This window comes from Antennarius striatus, chromosome 8, assembly GCF_040054535.1.
Source record: "Antennarius striatus isolate MH-2024 chromosome 8, ASM4005453v1, whole genome shotgun sequence".
Taxonomy (NCBI): Eukaryota; Metazoa; Chordata; class Actinopteri; order Lophiiformes; family Antennariidae; genus Antennarius; species Antennarius striatus.
The window spans coordinates 19,409,113-19,427,500 of NC_090783.1; the positions used below are offsets into that span (position 1 = coordinate 19,409,113).

The 18,388-nt window shown below is 40.3% G+C and overlaps 1 protein-coding gene across 2 annotated transcripts in view; it reads right to left on the minus strand.

The window, feature by feature from the left end:
* adgrl3.1 (adhesion G protein-coupled receptor L3.1) overlaps nucleotides 1-18,388 on the minus strand; it is a 111,800-nt gene that overhangs the window by 19,438 nt on the left and 73,974 nt on the right. For both annotated transcript variants that reach the window (XM_068321481.1, XM_068321480.1), the window contains 5 exons: nucleotides 17,378-17,561; nucleotides 9,490-9,612; nucleotides 9,099-9,304; nucleotides 7,311-7,487; nucleotides 6,137-6,346 (listed from right to left, as the gene is read on the minus strand). In XM_068321481.1, the coding sequence (XP_068177582.1) occupies nucleotides 6,137-6,346; nucleotides 7,311-7,487; nucleotides 9,099-9,304; nucleotides 9,490-9,612; nucleotides 17,378-17,561 (900 nt within the window). The remainder of the gene's footprint in view (nucleotides 1-6,136; nucleotides 6,347-7,310; nucleotides 7,488-9,098; nucleotides 9,305-9,489; nucleotides 9,613-17,377; nucleotides 17,562-18,388) is intronic.

The following is an 18,388-nucleotide window of genomic DNA, read 5'->3' on the forward strand; positions in this document are numbered from 1 at the left end:
ACATTCATAAAAATAAGTGAAACTTCAAAACTGACTCCTGACATTAGTATGAAAGAACTAAAGCAAACATAAAAATTGACACATGTAAAGGTGGAAAACAAGCATCAACATCTGTTCAGAAACAGAATCATTGAGGCAAATTGCTGTTTGATGCCGCTCAATGAACTTCTATACTGATTTTATAATTCAAAAACTACATATTTTATTTTATGTGGTGATTATGTGGAGAAAATGAAAAAAATACATATTTTAAACCTTTTGGCAACCATCATTCATAGATTACACAGGTAGTGAGTGAATGGATTCAAAATCATATTGTTAGAAGCCAGTGGATAGTGACAGGTCAAAGGAATGTAAAAGGGAGATTATGAATTACTTAGAAAACCCTAAGAGAGAATCCTTTAAATGTGAAAAAGGAAAATAAAACAGCCAAGATGAGTATCAAAAAAATGAAAGAAGAATATCAAACATTAAAATCATATTACTTTTTTATGCAAAAGGAATGATGAAATGAGGAATGTTTAAGAAAATAGGTTGAGGAAAGAAAGAGCACTATGAGGCGGCAGTGGTAGAGTAAATGTCTTAGGACCAGAAATTGCCCAGCCATCGGTGGTTCGAATCCCGCTCCCACCGGACATCTTTGGAGTGTGAGCTGACAGTGGGGGCTTCAGCTCACCTCCCAGCCACTGCCCAGGCGCCCTTGAGCAAGGCACCATCCCCCCCACAAGCTGCTCATTGGGGCGCACCCCAAAGTCGCGACCCATCACTCCACCTCCCCCAGTCATGTGTGGTTATTAATCATGTGTCATTAACTGCATGCCAGCAGGCCCCTAGTGTGTGTTGTATTTATAGGGGCCTGTATACAGTGTTTGTGCTACTAACACGTATATACTGTATGTACAGTATATGCATGTACAACAAGGAGTGTAAAAGATAATTTCCCCGTTTGTGTGGACAATAAAGTATGTTTAATCTTTAATCTTTAATAATTCTGCCTGTCACATTCATGCTAATGTTCAAGAGTCACTCCTAAATCACTGGATGGGTGAGCAAGGAGACTGAGTTTATAACAGAGGGGTTTAGCAGAGAGACAATTACCTAATGTCTGAGAGAGTTTCGGGGGCACGGAGATTTTATACTTATAATGATGGTGCAGTGGAGCGTACACACAAAAACAAATGCAAGTGTGCAAGCACATAGGTAAAAAAAGGGGCTGCTCATGCAAAAGTCATTTCGTTTTCCTGCTGGAATTATTGGCTTAGCCTACAGTGAGCTTAGTGATGCTGAGGATGTTAGTGAGTTCACAAATATGCACTAGTAATTAGCATTAGGGAAAAGGGACACAGATATACAACAGCGCATATGAAAATGAAATACTCAAACCTAAGTTGTTCTGTCTTCATTTACTATAAAGATATTTTCTTGCTAAACTCTCTTTTGGGATGCAAAGGCCTGAGGCTACACTCAAATACTTCTTGAGCACTATGAAGGAGATTAGGAGTACTGCTCTGAGAACTTCCTCCACCCAAAAGATAAACACTTCATAAAGACACTTGCTTCTTGCACTTGTGTTTTGTTTTTTATACTTGTTTATTGTTCATGAGTTTTGCACCAAGAGCTGTCTTTTAAATTTTGTTGTGTCCTTATGTACATTCTATTCTATTCTATTCCATTCTATTCTATTGTATTCTATTCTATACCATTCTATCCTATTCTATGTAGCTATTTAACACTTGATAGTAGCCCACACAATTCTTTCCAACAACACTTTGCTCTGAAAAATTAAAGGGGAATATATCAACTTGGAACCTGATGTATACATTTTTCAATTTTTTACAGATATTAAAACTTTTGCATTTAATTGGGTGTTGTTGAAGATGTACATGATTGGTGTATGGACCGTTGACCATATGGATAATACAGCATGAGCTGTGAGGGAAAAGCAGATGCTGTGGTCCCTGATATTTCAGTCATTACTGCCAAAACTTGCCAAAGATAATGTTTCATAACACAATGCTAATCCTAACTCCAATCCACATTCTCCATGTGCATGACTATTTAACTGTGTTCAGACTGGCAGCAAAAATCATATTTTTAGCCCATTCAGATAGAAAGTCTGTCTGAACAGTCAAATACCACATACAATATATACAAGACGGATTGATACCACTTTCGGGACGTAGTTCAAAAATGTCATTTCGACAGATGCATTTTATTTTGAATTGCTCTTTACACACCGATTGGACTTGACTGTCTGTGACATCACTCTATGCGATGTAAGAGCCAATGCGCATTAAGGTGCCTGGATAACACCTCCGCTGAGACTTTGTTGCTATGGCAACCTGTCAGGTCGGCCAATAATGTGGCCCAGTCTGAACAGAGCAAGAACCCATTTGGACACTTGCTAAAAACAAGGTGGATGGTCATCCCTAAAAATCGGACATGAAAGGGAAACTGATTGGACTCTGATTGCTTTGTGACCTGTTGTACCAAAACTCCCACCACATTTTACAGAAATTCATTCAGTAGTATGTGCATAGTAGCAGCGTTCTCATAACACTATGCTGTTTGTTTTTTGTTTGTTTTTCTAGCTTGTAAGTTTCAATTTAGCAGTAATGCATTCTGTCTTTCCAGCTGGCATGGCCCTTTAAGAAGGTAGCCATGTTACCAAGACAAGCATCCAGAAAAACGTCAAGAATGACTTATAGACAGATGTGGAGGAGAGAATCAGTTAATTTTCCAAAACAAAATTTTGTTCAGAATCAGGTAATGAATAAAAAGGAAATAATGCACACTGCCTGGCCAAAAAAAAAAGTCGTCACTAAAGAAAAGTCACACACTCATATTTTGTTGGACTGCCTTTAGCATTGAGACGGCATGCATTCATTGTGGCATTGTTTCAATAAGCTACTGGAATATCACAATTGTTATTTTCATCCAGTGATGTGTTATTTTTTTTATCTAGATCTTGCATTGATGATGGTGGAATCTGACCGTTGGGCAAAGCCTTCTCCAACACATCCCAAAGATTCTCAGTGGGGTTCAGGTCTGGACTCTGTAGTGTCCGTGTATGAAAATGACATCTCATGCTCCCCTAGAATGAGACATCATTGCTCTTTCACAATTTCAGCCCAATGAATCCTGGTATTGTTATCTTCGAATATGCTCGGTCAGGTCAGGTTTAGGTTCAGCAACAGCATGTGTTCAAAGAATGAGGTCAGCTGGATTTTTTTCTTCCCCAATGGCACGTGTTGGGGACCAGTGGGATCCTGGTCCACAGTACATACTTTTGAGGAAAGCATAATCAAATTCATAAAAAACATTTTAATTCAGCAACTACCTGATTATTGTATTCTACACGGAACAATACTAAACCAACAATCAGGTTTAATAGGTGTGAAAAATAGAAATTGCATAACTGGACGGCAAAAGCGAATAGGACCACTGTTGGCATTAGACAGACGGAGACAGACAGAGAGTGAATATCCACTGCTCGCAGAAATAAATGCACATGAATAAATACTAGATAAATAAACCAACAAGAGAAAAACACTGACAATAATAATGGATTAGATTTATACTGTGCTTTTCTGGACACTCAAAGTCGCTTTACAGTGTATCAATTATACACTCACTCCTCATTCGTACTTTGTGACGGTAAGCTACAACAGTAGCCACAGCTGCCTTACAGCAGACTGACGGAGGCGTGGTGCCTATGGCCCCTCTGACCACCACCAGAACAATCACACACATTCACACACCAGTGAGTGCCTCACTGGAGACAAGGCAGGTATAGTGTCTTGCCCAAGGACACAACAACAAATGACTAGGTGGGAGTGGGAATCGAACTGCTGATCCTTGAATCATTGGATGACCTAGTCTACCACTGAGCCACTGCCGCCTTAAATACAATGCAGGACATATACTGCACAAGACAGTCTAAAGTAAGATTCAACTCAGGTAAAAGATTCAACTCTACAACTGACAACAATTATACACTAAATAAATTTAAAAAAAAAATTGGTTCACAACAGCATTGACAAAATATGTGACTAAATATTTTGCACTGTACAATTCAGATATGTTGACCTAGAGTTGGCATTTGCATCACTATTGCATTACAGAAGCAAAACAAGCCTTCACTTAGATGACTTTTTACTCACACAATAGTGAACACAATAGAGTCACTGTTATATTGAGCACACATTGGACAATATCTTTCTGCCAATCAAGTGTAATTTCAACTTTTCTGAGTCCACTTGAGTCACTGAAAGGGTTGCATTGAAAGAAAGCATCACTGATGCATATTAGATTGCCTTGAGAGGTTAGTCTATCAGTAATAACTGCTGTTACTGTAGAGATTATGCCTTCACAATTGATTTTTGCTTAGATGCAGTTTACTCTGAAGACTGTTGTTGCACACAGTTACATAATGTCATTTCAGACTCATGCAGTCATTCTGATTTAACAGACTAGACTGAATGGCTTTCTGTTTTGTAAAACACCATATCTATAAAAAGGAACATATAATATTTTTATGTTTCTGCTTCATTTATTTGAACAATACACTGTAAAAAGTATAGGACACTTTAAAAGAAAAAAAGCTGTTAACCCCTCTCCGTGGAACCATCAACTTATCGTGGTGGAGAAGTTTGTGTGCCCTAAGAATCCTGAGCTATGTTGTCGGGAGTCTTGTACTTCTGGTAGGGCCACCCAAGGCAAAAAGGTCTCAGGTGAAGGGCCAGACAAAGAATGATCCAGATGATCCTATGGCGAATAGAAAAGGGAAACAAGAGACCCTGCCCGAAGGAAGCCCGAGGCCCACGTCTAAAGCTAGGCCCGGACGGAGGGCCAGTCAGCAAGCTCTTGGTGGCCGGGTCTGGAGTGTGGCTGGGCTCAGCCCTAAGAGACAACATGGATTTCCCCCACCCCGCAAAGTAGACCAATGGGGTTGGGTGCGCTACTATATGAGTGGCTGTGAAGACAGGGGGTCACAATGGACCAGACCCAGGCAGCAGAAATTGGCTTTGGGGAACGTTCCCTATTGAAGCTGCTGTCCCCGACTACGGATGGGCGGATGAAGATGGATGGATGGATGGCTGTTAACCTTACAAATCTGAAATTATTAAAAGGTATTCCACAGTAAAGCAACATGTGCTCACATAGAAGTGGGTATAATCTCCTAATAGCAATGACATAGGATTGTCCAAATACAGATGGAATCCATGTCCATATGTCCTGCCTCATGTTAGCTTTGTTAGCAAAGGTTTTATTGATCTAAAAATATCTTCCTAACAACCAAAAAGATTCCTTGGTGAGGGAGGAAATGGACTGAAGCTATGTAGCCTAAGGGGGAAACTATTAATTAAAGCAACTAAAGGCTAAGGATAGAATAAACATCTAATCCAAAACAAATCTGATACGTAACTTCAATACTTCATCACACAGGCCTGTGAAACAGTGTGTACATGGTAAATCACCGCTGCTGCAGGTAGAAACATGTGAATCAAGGTAATTACATTATGTATTATACACAGGTTAATCTTCCATAGAAGAAAAAATCAGAAACTAAATGTGCTGGGAGCACAATGTTAAAGAGGTTCCTTTGTCTCCTGTTTTGTCTTTGGTCGTAATCTTTCCTCAATTAGCTGTAAAATATGATATGATAAATCTGAGAACTATTTTAAAGCTTGATTTATTAATGATTTCATGGAAAACTAGGCATTTATAGTAGAAACACTGCCAGTAAATGCACTTTACCCTTTTTTCATTTACAATTTCTGAAAAAAAAGGTAATTAAAACAACTTGGTTTTAACACAGAAATTGTTTGTTTAATTGCCACCCAGAGAAACTTCTGGTTTTGATTTATTCCAGGAACATGGCACACACCAAATCTGCTGTTTTTTGTTCATGTGACGGAAAGTACTCAACAACCAACAGCATGTTAATAAACATTTCACAATTTACTCTGCCAGCATAGCAGTTTACTCAGTGTTATTGGTCAGTGGAGAGTTACCACAACCCTGTGGTAACACAGAGAGAAAAAAAGCCACATTTGGAAATGTAGCTTATGTGGAGAATGTTTTTTCTTCACCTTTAACTTAACATACACAGAAAAAAAATCTTTATATTTACCGGCTGATCGGCCCTGTTGATCCCAACCAAGAATAGCGATTCAGCAATGAAAAGGCTGATGCAGAGGTTCTTGTGGATGGTGTTGCGATCACTTTGCAGCCCGCGAAAGAAGCAAAAGGTGAAGATGCAGATGAGAAGACAAACCAGCGACAACAGGATCCCCACCCATGTGATCACGTCTAGGAGCAGGTCATGCATGCTATCTGCTTTCTGTAGGAGGAAAAGAAAGGAAGTTGAGTGGGGAGCAAATGCCATTTGTCCACATATTTAGCCTCAGTTTGCTAAAATCATACATGAGTTGTGTTGCTGTTACATGTGACACATAAGAGGAGTAGTTGCACATCCCCTGCTCCCCTGACTGATGTGAGTCTGGCTCTGTGTGTGTGTTGTGGAGCATTAAGGGCCACAGTGTTACGCTGCATTGCACAGGTTTTGTGGCTCTATCCATCAGTGTCCTGCAACCTAGCAGGCCAGAGCAATGTTCACCCTAGCACTGCTGTGATGGATGTACTTCTCAAATCCTCACACTGTGTTCACAAAGCACTTTGTTGCTATAGCACTGCCCATGACCCCTTTAGAGGTAACACACATCCTCTGGCCCACGGGGAGACGAGATGTCACACAACATCTGGATTTACAAGAGCTGATTTGTGGGAGGGAACTTAATCTCAATGCAACAAAAGAGGGAAACAAAAAGTACTTATCCTACACACAGCAGGAGAGAAAGGTTTTTATCCACCACCCACAGTAGCTCATGGATATCAAAATAAATGAGTCATTCAGGTTTTGTTGTCAGTTTAAGTCCTTATTAGAAAATAAAATAATACCAGCAGTCTTCTGTCTGAGTTTACATTATCTGGCATTTGCTTTGGTCATCATGAACACCACAGACCTAATGCTTGAAATGCATATTTTTAGACACACACAATATCATAATCAAGGTTGACAAACAGTTGTGCGATTTCTTCTGCCAAGCATGATTACTCAGCATTGCCGAGTCTGGGGAGTTATAATCTCTTTTCCAGATGCTGTGTTCTGCTTCACTTCCTTCCTTTTCTCTTGTTTGAGAATCTGTTGACCAGCTTTGCCAGCTTCTGCTAATCAAATGAGGAACAACTGACCCTTAAATCTTGCCCATCCCCATCCTGGCGGATCCAAGAGAATAAACACCTACCTTGACCTCCATGTGGGCCATGAGCACTGCAAAGCTGGTGAGGTGTGTGCATGAACAGCTGGTGTGTGTGCGGTTGGTGGTCAGCAAACGACAGTCCTGTGTAGACCAGAATCCTGTCATGGTGCGCTTGGAGTAGCTCCAGAATGAACAGTTGGGATTGAAGTTGTCTTCCGAATGCTGAAGGCAAAGGAGGAGGAGGAAGGAACAGATAAAGAGAGCGAGTGAGAGTGAGAAGCCAAGGGAGACGGACAAAAAGGAGGAGAGGTTGCAGAGCAGGAAGATAGAGAAAAGATACTTAGTCATAGGGATGTGGGAGGCACAAACATGGAATGTTGGGAGAGCCAAGAAATGTGAGAAAAATGGTGGGAGGAATTGGTTGAGAAAGGGATGGAGAGGAAAAAACACAGAGATGAAGTCAAGTACACACGACTAAACAACAAACAGAAGGGACATAATGTGAGACGACAGCAACAAATAAACACAGAGCGATGGCGAGAAGCAACAGTGCTGTGTCCGTCCTGTGAGATGACTGTAGGACCTGCTTGTGTTGTGTAAACTGATGGAGCTGTGTGTGTTGGATCTGTAAAGTTAAAAGTGAAAGGAACAAGTGAGACAGAGAGGACCTTTTTGCTGCCAATGAGCTGGGTTACCAACTGGATCAGCGTTTGATGGTTGAATGTGTAACCCTACAAGTGCTGCATTGATCACAACAATTCATAGATTGTGATGAAATTTGGAACTGTGTCATAAGTGTATGCTTAACCGTTGGTTATTCTGTTAAACTATACTGTATATTATGTTATTTGCAACAAATCAAAGTCAGTTGAAATCAAGTTGTCAAAATAAGTCTTGATAAGCAAATAATTACAGATACAAATGCAAAAATTGATTGATTCTTGCCATACGAGGCATTTCAACCTTTCCTTTTCATAAGTATGAGAATTTCCTTTCAAACATAGTATCGTGTAGGGAATATCTGTGTCTTTCTGTCTGTCTTCCTGTCTTCTTTTTTTTTTTTTTTTACTATAAAAGCTATTCAACTTAATTACTGTACTTCAAATATATGTGCATTAATTGGAGCCCAGGGAAGTAATTTCAAAATAGTAGTGTAAATTGGTTATGCAACACTCTCAACAATAACACCTTTAGAATAAACAGGCGAATAGCGCATTGTGCAGTTTCAGGTGTCTGCTGAAACTCAGTAGTATCATCAAAACTGATTGGGGCGGGGTTGGTAAAATTCTAGCAAGGCGGGACAAACATATGGAAACAGCAGGGAAGAAAAATACAAGGTAGACAAAGGTCTCCAGCATTATGTAAATTGGTATTGCCATTTTTCTACTTTTTATTTACTATGCACATATTCATAACCTTATCCTCTGTATACATTTGTGGTTGACATGTTTGAGGTTTCATTACCATGGCATTTGATACAGACATCTGCTGCTCATACATGAAATACAAAAGGGTTATTTCTTTTGCTGTTGGATCTGGGACATGATGTTACTGTGATTTGTTGAGAAACATTTAGAATGAACACTGCACTAGGGTATGATATATAACTATGATAACGAATCCCCTTTAGACACACCTTCTCATTAACTTGAATAGCAAATTGTATAAAGCTCGGGATACTGTATATGAATATAAATGTATATAAATTTTACTTATCCCATATTCTAATTAAGATCTTGCCATAAAATATAGAACTTAATGTCTATGTCTGTCTCATATATCATAGTCAATCAATTTTTTATTAATTACAAAAAAGAACTCATAAACTCTTACCTGTAGGTGTTTGACAGTGAAGACCACTGGCTCAGATAGATAAACCTTATTGCTCTCTTTGTTAATGGATGCCGTGATGACCGGGGAGTTGACAATAACAGAATAATTAGGGTAGACTGTCTCGCTGCTCAGTCTCACGCTTGCGTTCTCTGTGGACAGGTAAGATCCCAAGTTCCTGTACAGGACAAAGGCCATCCTGATCTCACCTGTGAGGGGACATACGGGAATATGGAGGAAGACATATAATGGCTTAAAGAGACAGTGGATGTGAGAAAGTGTAAGAGGCGGGAAAAAAATCACTGTAACTGAGAATAGAGAGAGGAAGAACAGAGGGGATATAGACCTCATACTGAGAGTGAGAGGAAGAGGGAATGTGAGTTTTCTGTTCTACCGTTTCTGCCGTGCTGTTTTAGAGTGCTGGCTGACAGCTGAATGGAGTTTCCATGTAGTTCTGACTGAGGGAAAGTCAGATCTGCCAGGTTCCCATCCGTGCTCAGCCTGGCCACTTCCAGCTCTGACACACACAAACACACACACATGTTAAATCATAGCACAGCATGTTACATCAGGGTTCTTTAAAAGCCTCTTGCAATAACAGTGTTTTCTTATTTAGTGCAGTTTGGCAGCTTATTTTTTTTCTTCATATTTTCTATTGTTTTTCCTATTAGCAGAGAAAATAAGAAATAAAAAATATAATAAAAATAATTTATAAATACTTTTTTTTAACATACATCAAAGGGAAATAATGCGTTCTTATATAGTCAATGTGTTCTTATATAGTTTCTCATACATATACTCATACATATACTCTCTCACACCCACACTCACATCAGACAACACACACACACACACACACACACACACACACACACACACACACACACACACACACACACACACACACACACACACACACACACACACACACACACACACACACACACACACAATGTCTCCAGGCAACCACACATCGAGGTACGTAGGTAATCTACCCTCTGGCACTGTTGGATCTAATTTCACTATTCAGGTTCATTAACACACATTTCCGATTACAGTCATGTAATGTACGAGATAAAGTTTCCACTTAACGTCTATTATACCTTTGGTATAAGCCTGTGCTTTCATGTGAAAACAGTTCCTTGATAAAATGCAAACCATGTTATAAGACAGAAATAAGAGTGGTGGAGGTCTGGAGTAGTGAAAGAAAAGGAAGTTGTGGAGGTCAGGGAGCTGAAAAATAGTCAAAGAAGCAGAATAGGAAAGAGATGGAAATTGAAGAAAATATTCTGAGAGGGGTGCCAAATGATTGGGAGAAGATTATGTCGTCTTACAGAGTAAAAAAGATGGGGCAGCATGGCAAGAGAAATACGAAGGTCTGAAAAAGAGGGACATGGAAGTGGAGTGAAGCAGGCAGACATAAACACAGAAATTGATATGCAAATACTGGCAGAAAGAAAGAAAAACACTGGTTGAGTGTTCCTCACTTGCCAAAACTAAACAGTCAAGCTATCCACATGCAGACTGTGCACACGCAAGCACGCACGCACGCACGAACACACACACACGCGCGCAGGCACACACACACACACACACACACACACACACACACACACAAAGGCAGTGGGATATCAAAACATGCTGAGTGTAATCTAATTAAAGCATCCATGTCACGACAATCCTTGTGCTAAGTAACATACTTGTTTTTTATCGGTATCACACACACATGCTGTTCCCACAGTGCCATCCATTCAAATCACTGTTTTGATTCTAATAATGTCATTATTTATTCATCCGCCTAACACTGTGCCACACACACACACGCAAGCATGCACACACGCACGTACGCACACACGCACACACACTATCACCTACAATAGCTACATTGTCTTCTTTAAAATGTATAATTTAAATATTTTTTCTTGTCGCTCACACTTCTCTGAAACACTTGAAATACAAAAATGACAAGAAAAGGGGGCTTAAAAAGGGCAATGAGAAGAGCAGAGAAGCAGGAGATGGCAAGAGAGAGATGAAAGTGAGAAAGGAAAAAGAAGAGAAAGAGAGATCAGAGGCGGTTTTGGGCCGGTTATGAATAAAAGGAAGAGATAATCACATGGGATCTGCCCACTGGATTAGCTGAGAGGGAAGATTAACTATACAAAAAAGGAGCGAAATGCGTCTTCACAAAAGTTCTTCACAAATCTGGCGTAGCCCAAATTTTGATGTTTATGTAACTGTACTTATGTTTATGTAACCGTATCAAACATATGCATGTGACCGTATCAAACATGCGAATCAAACCTATGACTTCCACACCGGATGGGTCGAGGCCCGGGTTAACAACGACCGCCATCAGAGCTGTTCACTCACAAGTTGCCGGTAGAAATTGGACTACTGTTGGTCAATGAAGGAGGAGAGGAAAGTGTGTTCATAGGAAGAGAGAGAAGACGAACACCAAGAATATAGGACTGAGAGTAGGGACGTTGAATGTTGGAACTATGACAGGAAAAGGTAGAGAGTTGGTTGACATGATGAACACATAGTATGTGTCCAGGAGACCAGCTGGGAAGGTAGCAAGGTGAGAAGTTTAGGAGCAGGGTTCAAGTTGTTCTATTATTGTGTAGATAGTAAGAGGAAAGGAGTAGGAGTTTTCTTAGATTGTTAGGAATGTACTGGAAGTAAAGAGTATCAGATAGAGTGATGAGTCTGAAGCTAGAAATCAAAGGTGTGATGTTCAATTTTGTTAGTGGGTATGCTCCACAGGTAGGATGTGAGATGGACGAGGAGGAGCAATTCTGGTTGGACTTGTATGAAGTGATGCAGAGCATGCCTAGAAGTGAGAGAGTTGTCATTGGTGCAGACTTTAATGGGAATGTTGGTGCAGGAAACAGAGGTGATGAGGAGGTGATGGGCAGGTTTGGTATCCAGGCGAGGAATGCAGAAGGACAGATGGTGGTCGACTTTGCAAAAAGGATGGAAATGGCTGTAGTGAATACTTTCTTCCAGAATAGGCAGGAACATAGGGACCTATAAGAGTGGAGGTAGGAGCACACAGGTAGACTACATCTTGTGTAGACGGTGTAACCTGAAGGAGATCAGTGACTGCAAAGTAGTGGTAGGGGAGAGTGTAGCCAAACAGCATAGGATGGTGGTGTGTAGGATGACTGTACTGGTGAGGAAAATGAAGAGGGCAAAGGCAGAGCAGAAAACGAAATGATGGAAGCTGAAAAAGGAAGAGTGTTGCATGACTTTTAGGAAGGAGTTAAGACAGGCTCTGGGTGGCAATGAGGGGCTTCCATATGACTGGACAACTACAGCTAATGTGATCAAGGAGACAGGTAGAAAAGTACTTGGTGTGTCATCTGGAAGGAAAGTAGATAATGAGACTTGGTGGTAGAATGAGGAGATACAGGAGTGTATACAGAGAAAGAGGTTAGCTAAGAAGAAGTGGGCCACTGAGAGGAATGAGGAGAGTAGACAGGAGTACAGGGAGATGCAGCGTAAGGTGAAGGTAGAGGTAGCAAAGGCCAAACAAGGGGCTTATGATGACTTGTATGCTAGATTTTTTTTTTAAAATTTTTTTTAAATTTTATATACTGGTTTGATCCCCGAAGGGAAATTAAGAACGCACACTCTAGCTACTGATTACAAACGCATGCATACATATATATTTGTGAGTACAGGCCCCTGTATCACACACACACACACACACACACACACACAAAGGGGCCTGTAGGCATGCAGGGGAGGTAGAGTGGCAGGCAGCTCCTTCTTGGTGCGCCTCAAATGAGCAATTTGTAAAGGGGACGGCACCTTGCTCAGGGGTGCCTCGGCAGTGCTCCGGAGATGAGCTGACACCTCCCACTGTCAGCTCACCTCCGGGTATTTTTGGGGGGGTGGGAGCGGGAATCGAACCGCCGATCTTAAATCATAGGACGACCCGCTCTACCGCCCGCTTTACCACTGAGCCACTGCCGCCCCGCTCACCTCCGGGTATTTTTGGGGGGGCGGGAGAGGGAATCGAACCGCCGATCTTAAATCATAGGACGACCCGCTTTACCACTTGGATTGGACAGTAAGGAGGGAGAGACTGATCTATACAGGTTGGCAAGACAGAGAGGCAGAGATGGGAAGGACAAGCAGCAGGTTAGGGTGATTAAGGATAGGGATGGAAGTCTATTTACATGTCCCAGTAGTGTGGTGGGAAGATGGAAAGAGTACTTTGAAGAGTTGATGATGAGGAAAATGAGAGAGAAAAAAGACCAGAAGAGGTGACTGTTGTGGACCAGGAAGTAGCAAAGATCAGTCAGGATGAAGTGAGGAGGGCATTGAAGAGAATGAAGAGTTGAAAGGCACTCAGTCCTGATGATATACCTGTAGAGGTATGGAAGTGTCTAGGAGAGGTGGCGGTAGAGTTTCTGACTGGGTTGACCAACAGGATCTTAGATAGTGAGAAGATGCCTGAGGAATGGAGGAGAAGTGTGCTGGTGCCCATTTTTAAGAACAAGGGAGATGTGCAGAGTTGCGGCAACTACAGAGGAATAAAGCTGATGAGCCATACAATGAAGTTATGGGAAAGATTAGTTCAAGCTAGATTAAGGGCAGAAGTGAGCATTTGTGAGCAGCGGTATGATTTCAGTTCCCCACACCCAGGATAACATTTCAACAGTCAAACTGTTGAACATGCAAGCTATAAATCAACCATTCTGGAGACATTTAGAAATTTAGAGAATTTTCATAAATATGGAGACAACTGTACACATAAGGATGAGACTGACCTTTGTGCATGAAAAGCTCATCTTAGCAGGTGTTTTCAGGATTACCAGTATGGCTGAATATAGCCAAAAGAATATAGCTCTGTAAAATGGACTAAATTCAATAAAATTGACTTTTTTCTTGGTCGTTCCTTATCATATATAAATATCACAGAAAAAAAATTATACATATTCAGTATAGGTATAGAGGTTTATTATTAATATCATTAATAATAAACCTCTACTTTAGTAAAAATAAAATTATGAATAAATACTGTATTTCTGCACTGGGAAGAGGGAAAGATTTTTCGCTACGGTGATGGACAGGCTGGCAGACGAGGTTAGACAGGAATCTCCTACTATGATATTGCAGATGATATTGTAATCTGTAGTGAGAGCAGGAAAACAGGTGGAGGAGAAGCTAGAGAGGTGGAGGTTTGTCCTGGAAAGGAGAGGAATGAAGGTTAGCCGCAGTAAGACAGAGTACATGTGTGTGAATGAGAGGGACCCAAGTGGAAGACTGAGATTACAGGGAGAAGAGATCAAGAAGGTGGAGGATTTTCAGTACTTACGGTCAACAGTCCAGAGCAATGGAGAGTGTGGGAAAGAGGTGAAGAAGTGTGTACAGGCAGGATGGAACAGGTGGAGAAAAGTGTCAGGTGTGATGTGTGAAAGAAGAGTTTCAGCTAAAATGAAAGGAAAGGTGTACAAAACTGTGGTGAGACCAGCGATGTTGTTTGGTCTAGAGACAGTGTCACTGAGGAAAAGACAGGAGACAGAGCTGGAGGTAGCAGAGATGAAGATGCTGAGGTTCTCTTTGGGAGTGACCAGGAAGGATAGGATCAGGAATGAGTACATCAGAGGGACAGCACATGTTAGAGGTTTTGGAAATAAAGTCAGAGAGGCCAGACTGAGATGGTTTGGACTTGTCCAGAGGAGAGATAGTGAATATATTGGTAGACAGGATGCTGAGTTTTGAATTGCCAGGCAGGAGGCCTAGAGGAAGACCAAAGAGGAGGTTTATGGATGTAGTGAAGGAGGATATGAAGGTTGTTGGTGTGAGAGAAGAGGACGCAGAAGACAGGGTTAGATGGAGGCAAGTGATTCGCTGTGGAGACCCCTGAAGGGAAAAGCCGAAAGGAGAAGAAGATGTAAACGTACTTATCTGCTGTATTCAAGGACAATACAGTTGTTGCAGGTGCCAGAATGGAATTACAAAAGGTGGAACTGTTTTGGAAACAGTTGACAGAAGTGAGCTTTTACTCAATCATATGGTAATAAGTATTGTGAAAGCAGACTGTCTCTGCTTGCAATAAGAAAACAAAAATCCAGTCCTACTATCATCATGTCATGTGACTTAAATAGTATGATTGCATTGCTTGTGGATGTGGAAGTAAAAAGACACACACACACACACACACACACACACACACACACACACACACACACACACACACACACACACACACACACACACACTAGGATGATGCAATTGAAATATTGGGATGGGAAACTGAATGTGAATAAATAGGAAGATAACAAGGCAAGCATATAACGGTGCAACTTGAATGGGTGCAGATGAAAATGATGGATCACATACTGTATTATTATTATTTAAAGAACTGAAAAGCAAGCAGGATTTTGGATCCCAGTATCTCATTCTATGACCCAGTGATTTGGGATTCATAGAGAAATGATGAGGAGTGAAGATAGAAGGAGGCAAAAGAGAGAATGGAGTGATGTGCACAGCACCATAATAACTAGCTTTGTTCTACTTTGTCAATTCCGATTAGAAAGGCAGGGGGAAACACAGAGAAAAAAGAAATAAACAAAAATATTGTCTATGGCAAACAACAATTCATGCCTCCCTCGCAAGCCCCAAGGGCAGTTTTGCAACAAACTCAAACCCCTACCACCCACCCACAGCAAATTTATTATGCGGCTGTGGGTCTGTGACCCTTTAAGGCTTCTCACATATCAACCAAGTCCTCTTCAGCATGAGCTCTTTTTGACGGCTTCTGTGTGATGCGAATAGGCTGCATGTATTCTGTTTTTGAATGCAAACAGAATAAAGTATTGAAGTTTTGCACCAATATTGAAAATTTATCTCAAGAAAAACCCAGTTTTACTCATTTGAGAATCTTCTCTTTTTCTTTTACAAGCGTCATCAAACCAGTCAAGTATTAAGGGTCAAAAATATTGAAAATATTTTAGCACAGTTTAGTGATTTGTTCACAAATGTCAACCATATAAGAAAGAGCTACAACTCCAGTATTTTAACAGTCGTTACTGTGTCAGGTTTAGTGAGGGACAAACTACTCACTATGTTGATAGTCGAGTTTGATTTTGGTTTACTGTTTTATTGTTGTTTATATTTTATGAAATTATATAGTTGTGTCATTGCTTTCATTCTTTTTACCCATGTCACTCAATAATATGATTTTGAGAGACATTTTAATGTTCTCTTCCTGGCTGTTTTCCATTCTTGCTTGTGAATGTTGGCCATTAGCTGCACAAATGCTGCTGTGCAAAATGAACACTTTTGAAAATGGTCCCATCAAGCTAAATCCAAATCACTTATTTTGTATTTCTTTACCATAAAGAAAATAAAGTGATAACATGGATTTCTTTGATATCTCTTGGGTGCTCATTACAGGACAATGCATTTTTGTTCTTTTTCTGCTGTGCTTTTAATGCATATAAATTCTTAATTCAAAAATAGTTTTATTGAGTAGTGTACACGCTGAAGCCCTTAAAGCATAACTGGAAAAATATTGCTACATTTAGGACCACTTTCAACATGGGATATGATAAATACACTAACACAGAGAGTACACACAGAATTACAGTAATGAATAGTTATATAAAATTTTCGTAGTGGCTTTGTTGATTACCTGCCAATATGAACTCTGCTTCATTATGAAAATGTTTCATATTCACACAATTGTACAATTATCTTAATTTATTACAGGAAGAGAGACAAGTCATTCACAGTCCTGATGCAATTAAGTTTATATTCATATCTAAGTTTACTTTCAGGAAATTCATTTGAACTGATCTCTCAGATGTTTTTCTGAAAAAATACTTAGTTTCACATCAGAATGGTAAAATCTAAGGCATCTGGTTCATTGGTGTTTTCAGCTTTGTTTATCACCAGAATAATACATCAATTTGCAAAATCTGGCAGGCTAAGCTGGTTTACATTTTTATTAAAAAAAAATAAAAATCTAAACTTCCCATCAAAATAAGGGGACTATCTAAAAAGCCCTCAATCTGTTACATTTGATTGAGATAATGTCAGCACTCTATCAAAATGTTTTTGCTCAAAAAAAAAAAGTTATACACTGCACTCCTTCAATCTAACATCGAAGGCAGGACCAAGTCTCATCACAGTCTAGCCACTGGCTGCCTTTACAAATGCAAATGGTTGTTAAATGCTTTGCGTTAGGGCATCTCAGCAGGTGCCTTGACAGTTACAAGATCCAGCTGAGTTTTGAGGATGACGAAGGGACCAAAAAAAGTACTTACGGATGTTGTCAGTGGTCTCCTGCACAGTGTCAGTCTTGAGAAGGTTGTCAGCTAACATGAAAGCCCCGGTCTCCACGGTGTCGAGCAGCAGTGTGGCCGAGTGTAGCTGCTCGCTCGTGGGCAGCTCCCTCCATGCTACATGGGCTCGTGGTTGTAGCAAATTGTTCACAGTCTGCACCATAGCCTGGGGCAGTGAAAACAGAGAGGTCAGCTAGAGGAACTAAGAATCAATGATGCCAATGGGAAAAATCATTGCAAAAAAAAAATTAAAGAAATCACTATATGAATAACATTGTAATATCATAACTGCTTAAGTCAGCAATCAGTGGAATACAAATGACAACAAAAACATGTTAGCAATGAAAATGAGGCATTCTCAAGCAGACATGACAAAAGCAAAAACACAGATGGGGTTTCCAAACTTCAAGAACGACATTTTTAATCAATACTTTTAATTTCTTTTTTTATATTGTGGTAGAAGAACTATTACAAATGTTTTCAAAATTATTCTGATAAAATTATCTGATGTGTCTGCGTTATCAAACGTTTCTTTTTTTAGGAAACAGTCTAATCTATCAGTTGCGATCCTTGTGTTTGAAGGACTGAGAATAAAAAAAGAGAGTAAAGAGTTTTAACAGATGATGTCTGCTGGGTCATATTCATCCATGAAGAGCATTTTTTCTCAAAAATATATTACCAAATGGAAGAGCGTTGGCTCGTGTAGATGAAACACTCAATGAAACAATACTTATTATGTCTCCAGCTCACATTCCATTATGCTCTTTAGATTTCACCTCATTTTCAGCATGAACACCACAGCACATGCACAGGCACAGCTCTAAAACATCCTGGGAAAGATAAAGAAGCAGATAGAAAAGAGAGCTGGTAGATAGAGGGGGGAAAGTAAGGGGAGAGCCATGGGATCTTGATAAAACAGTCCAGTGAGTCCATGGTGACAGGCGTCCACTGGGAACAAGGGAGCCAGAAAAGCGTATACAGGTGCTATCAAAT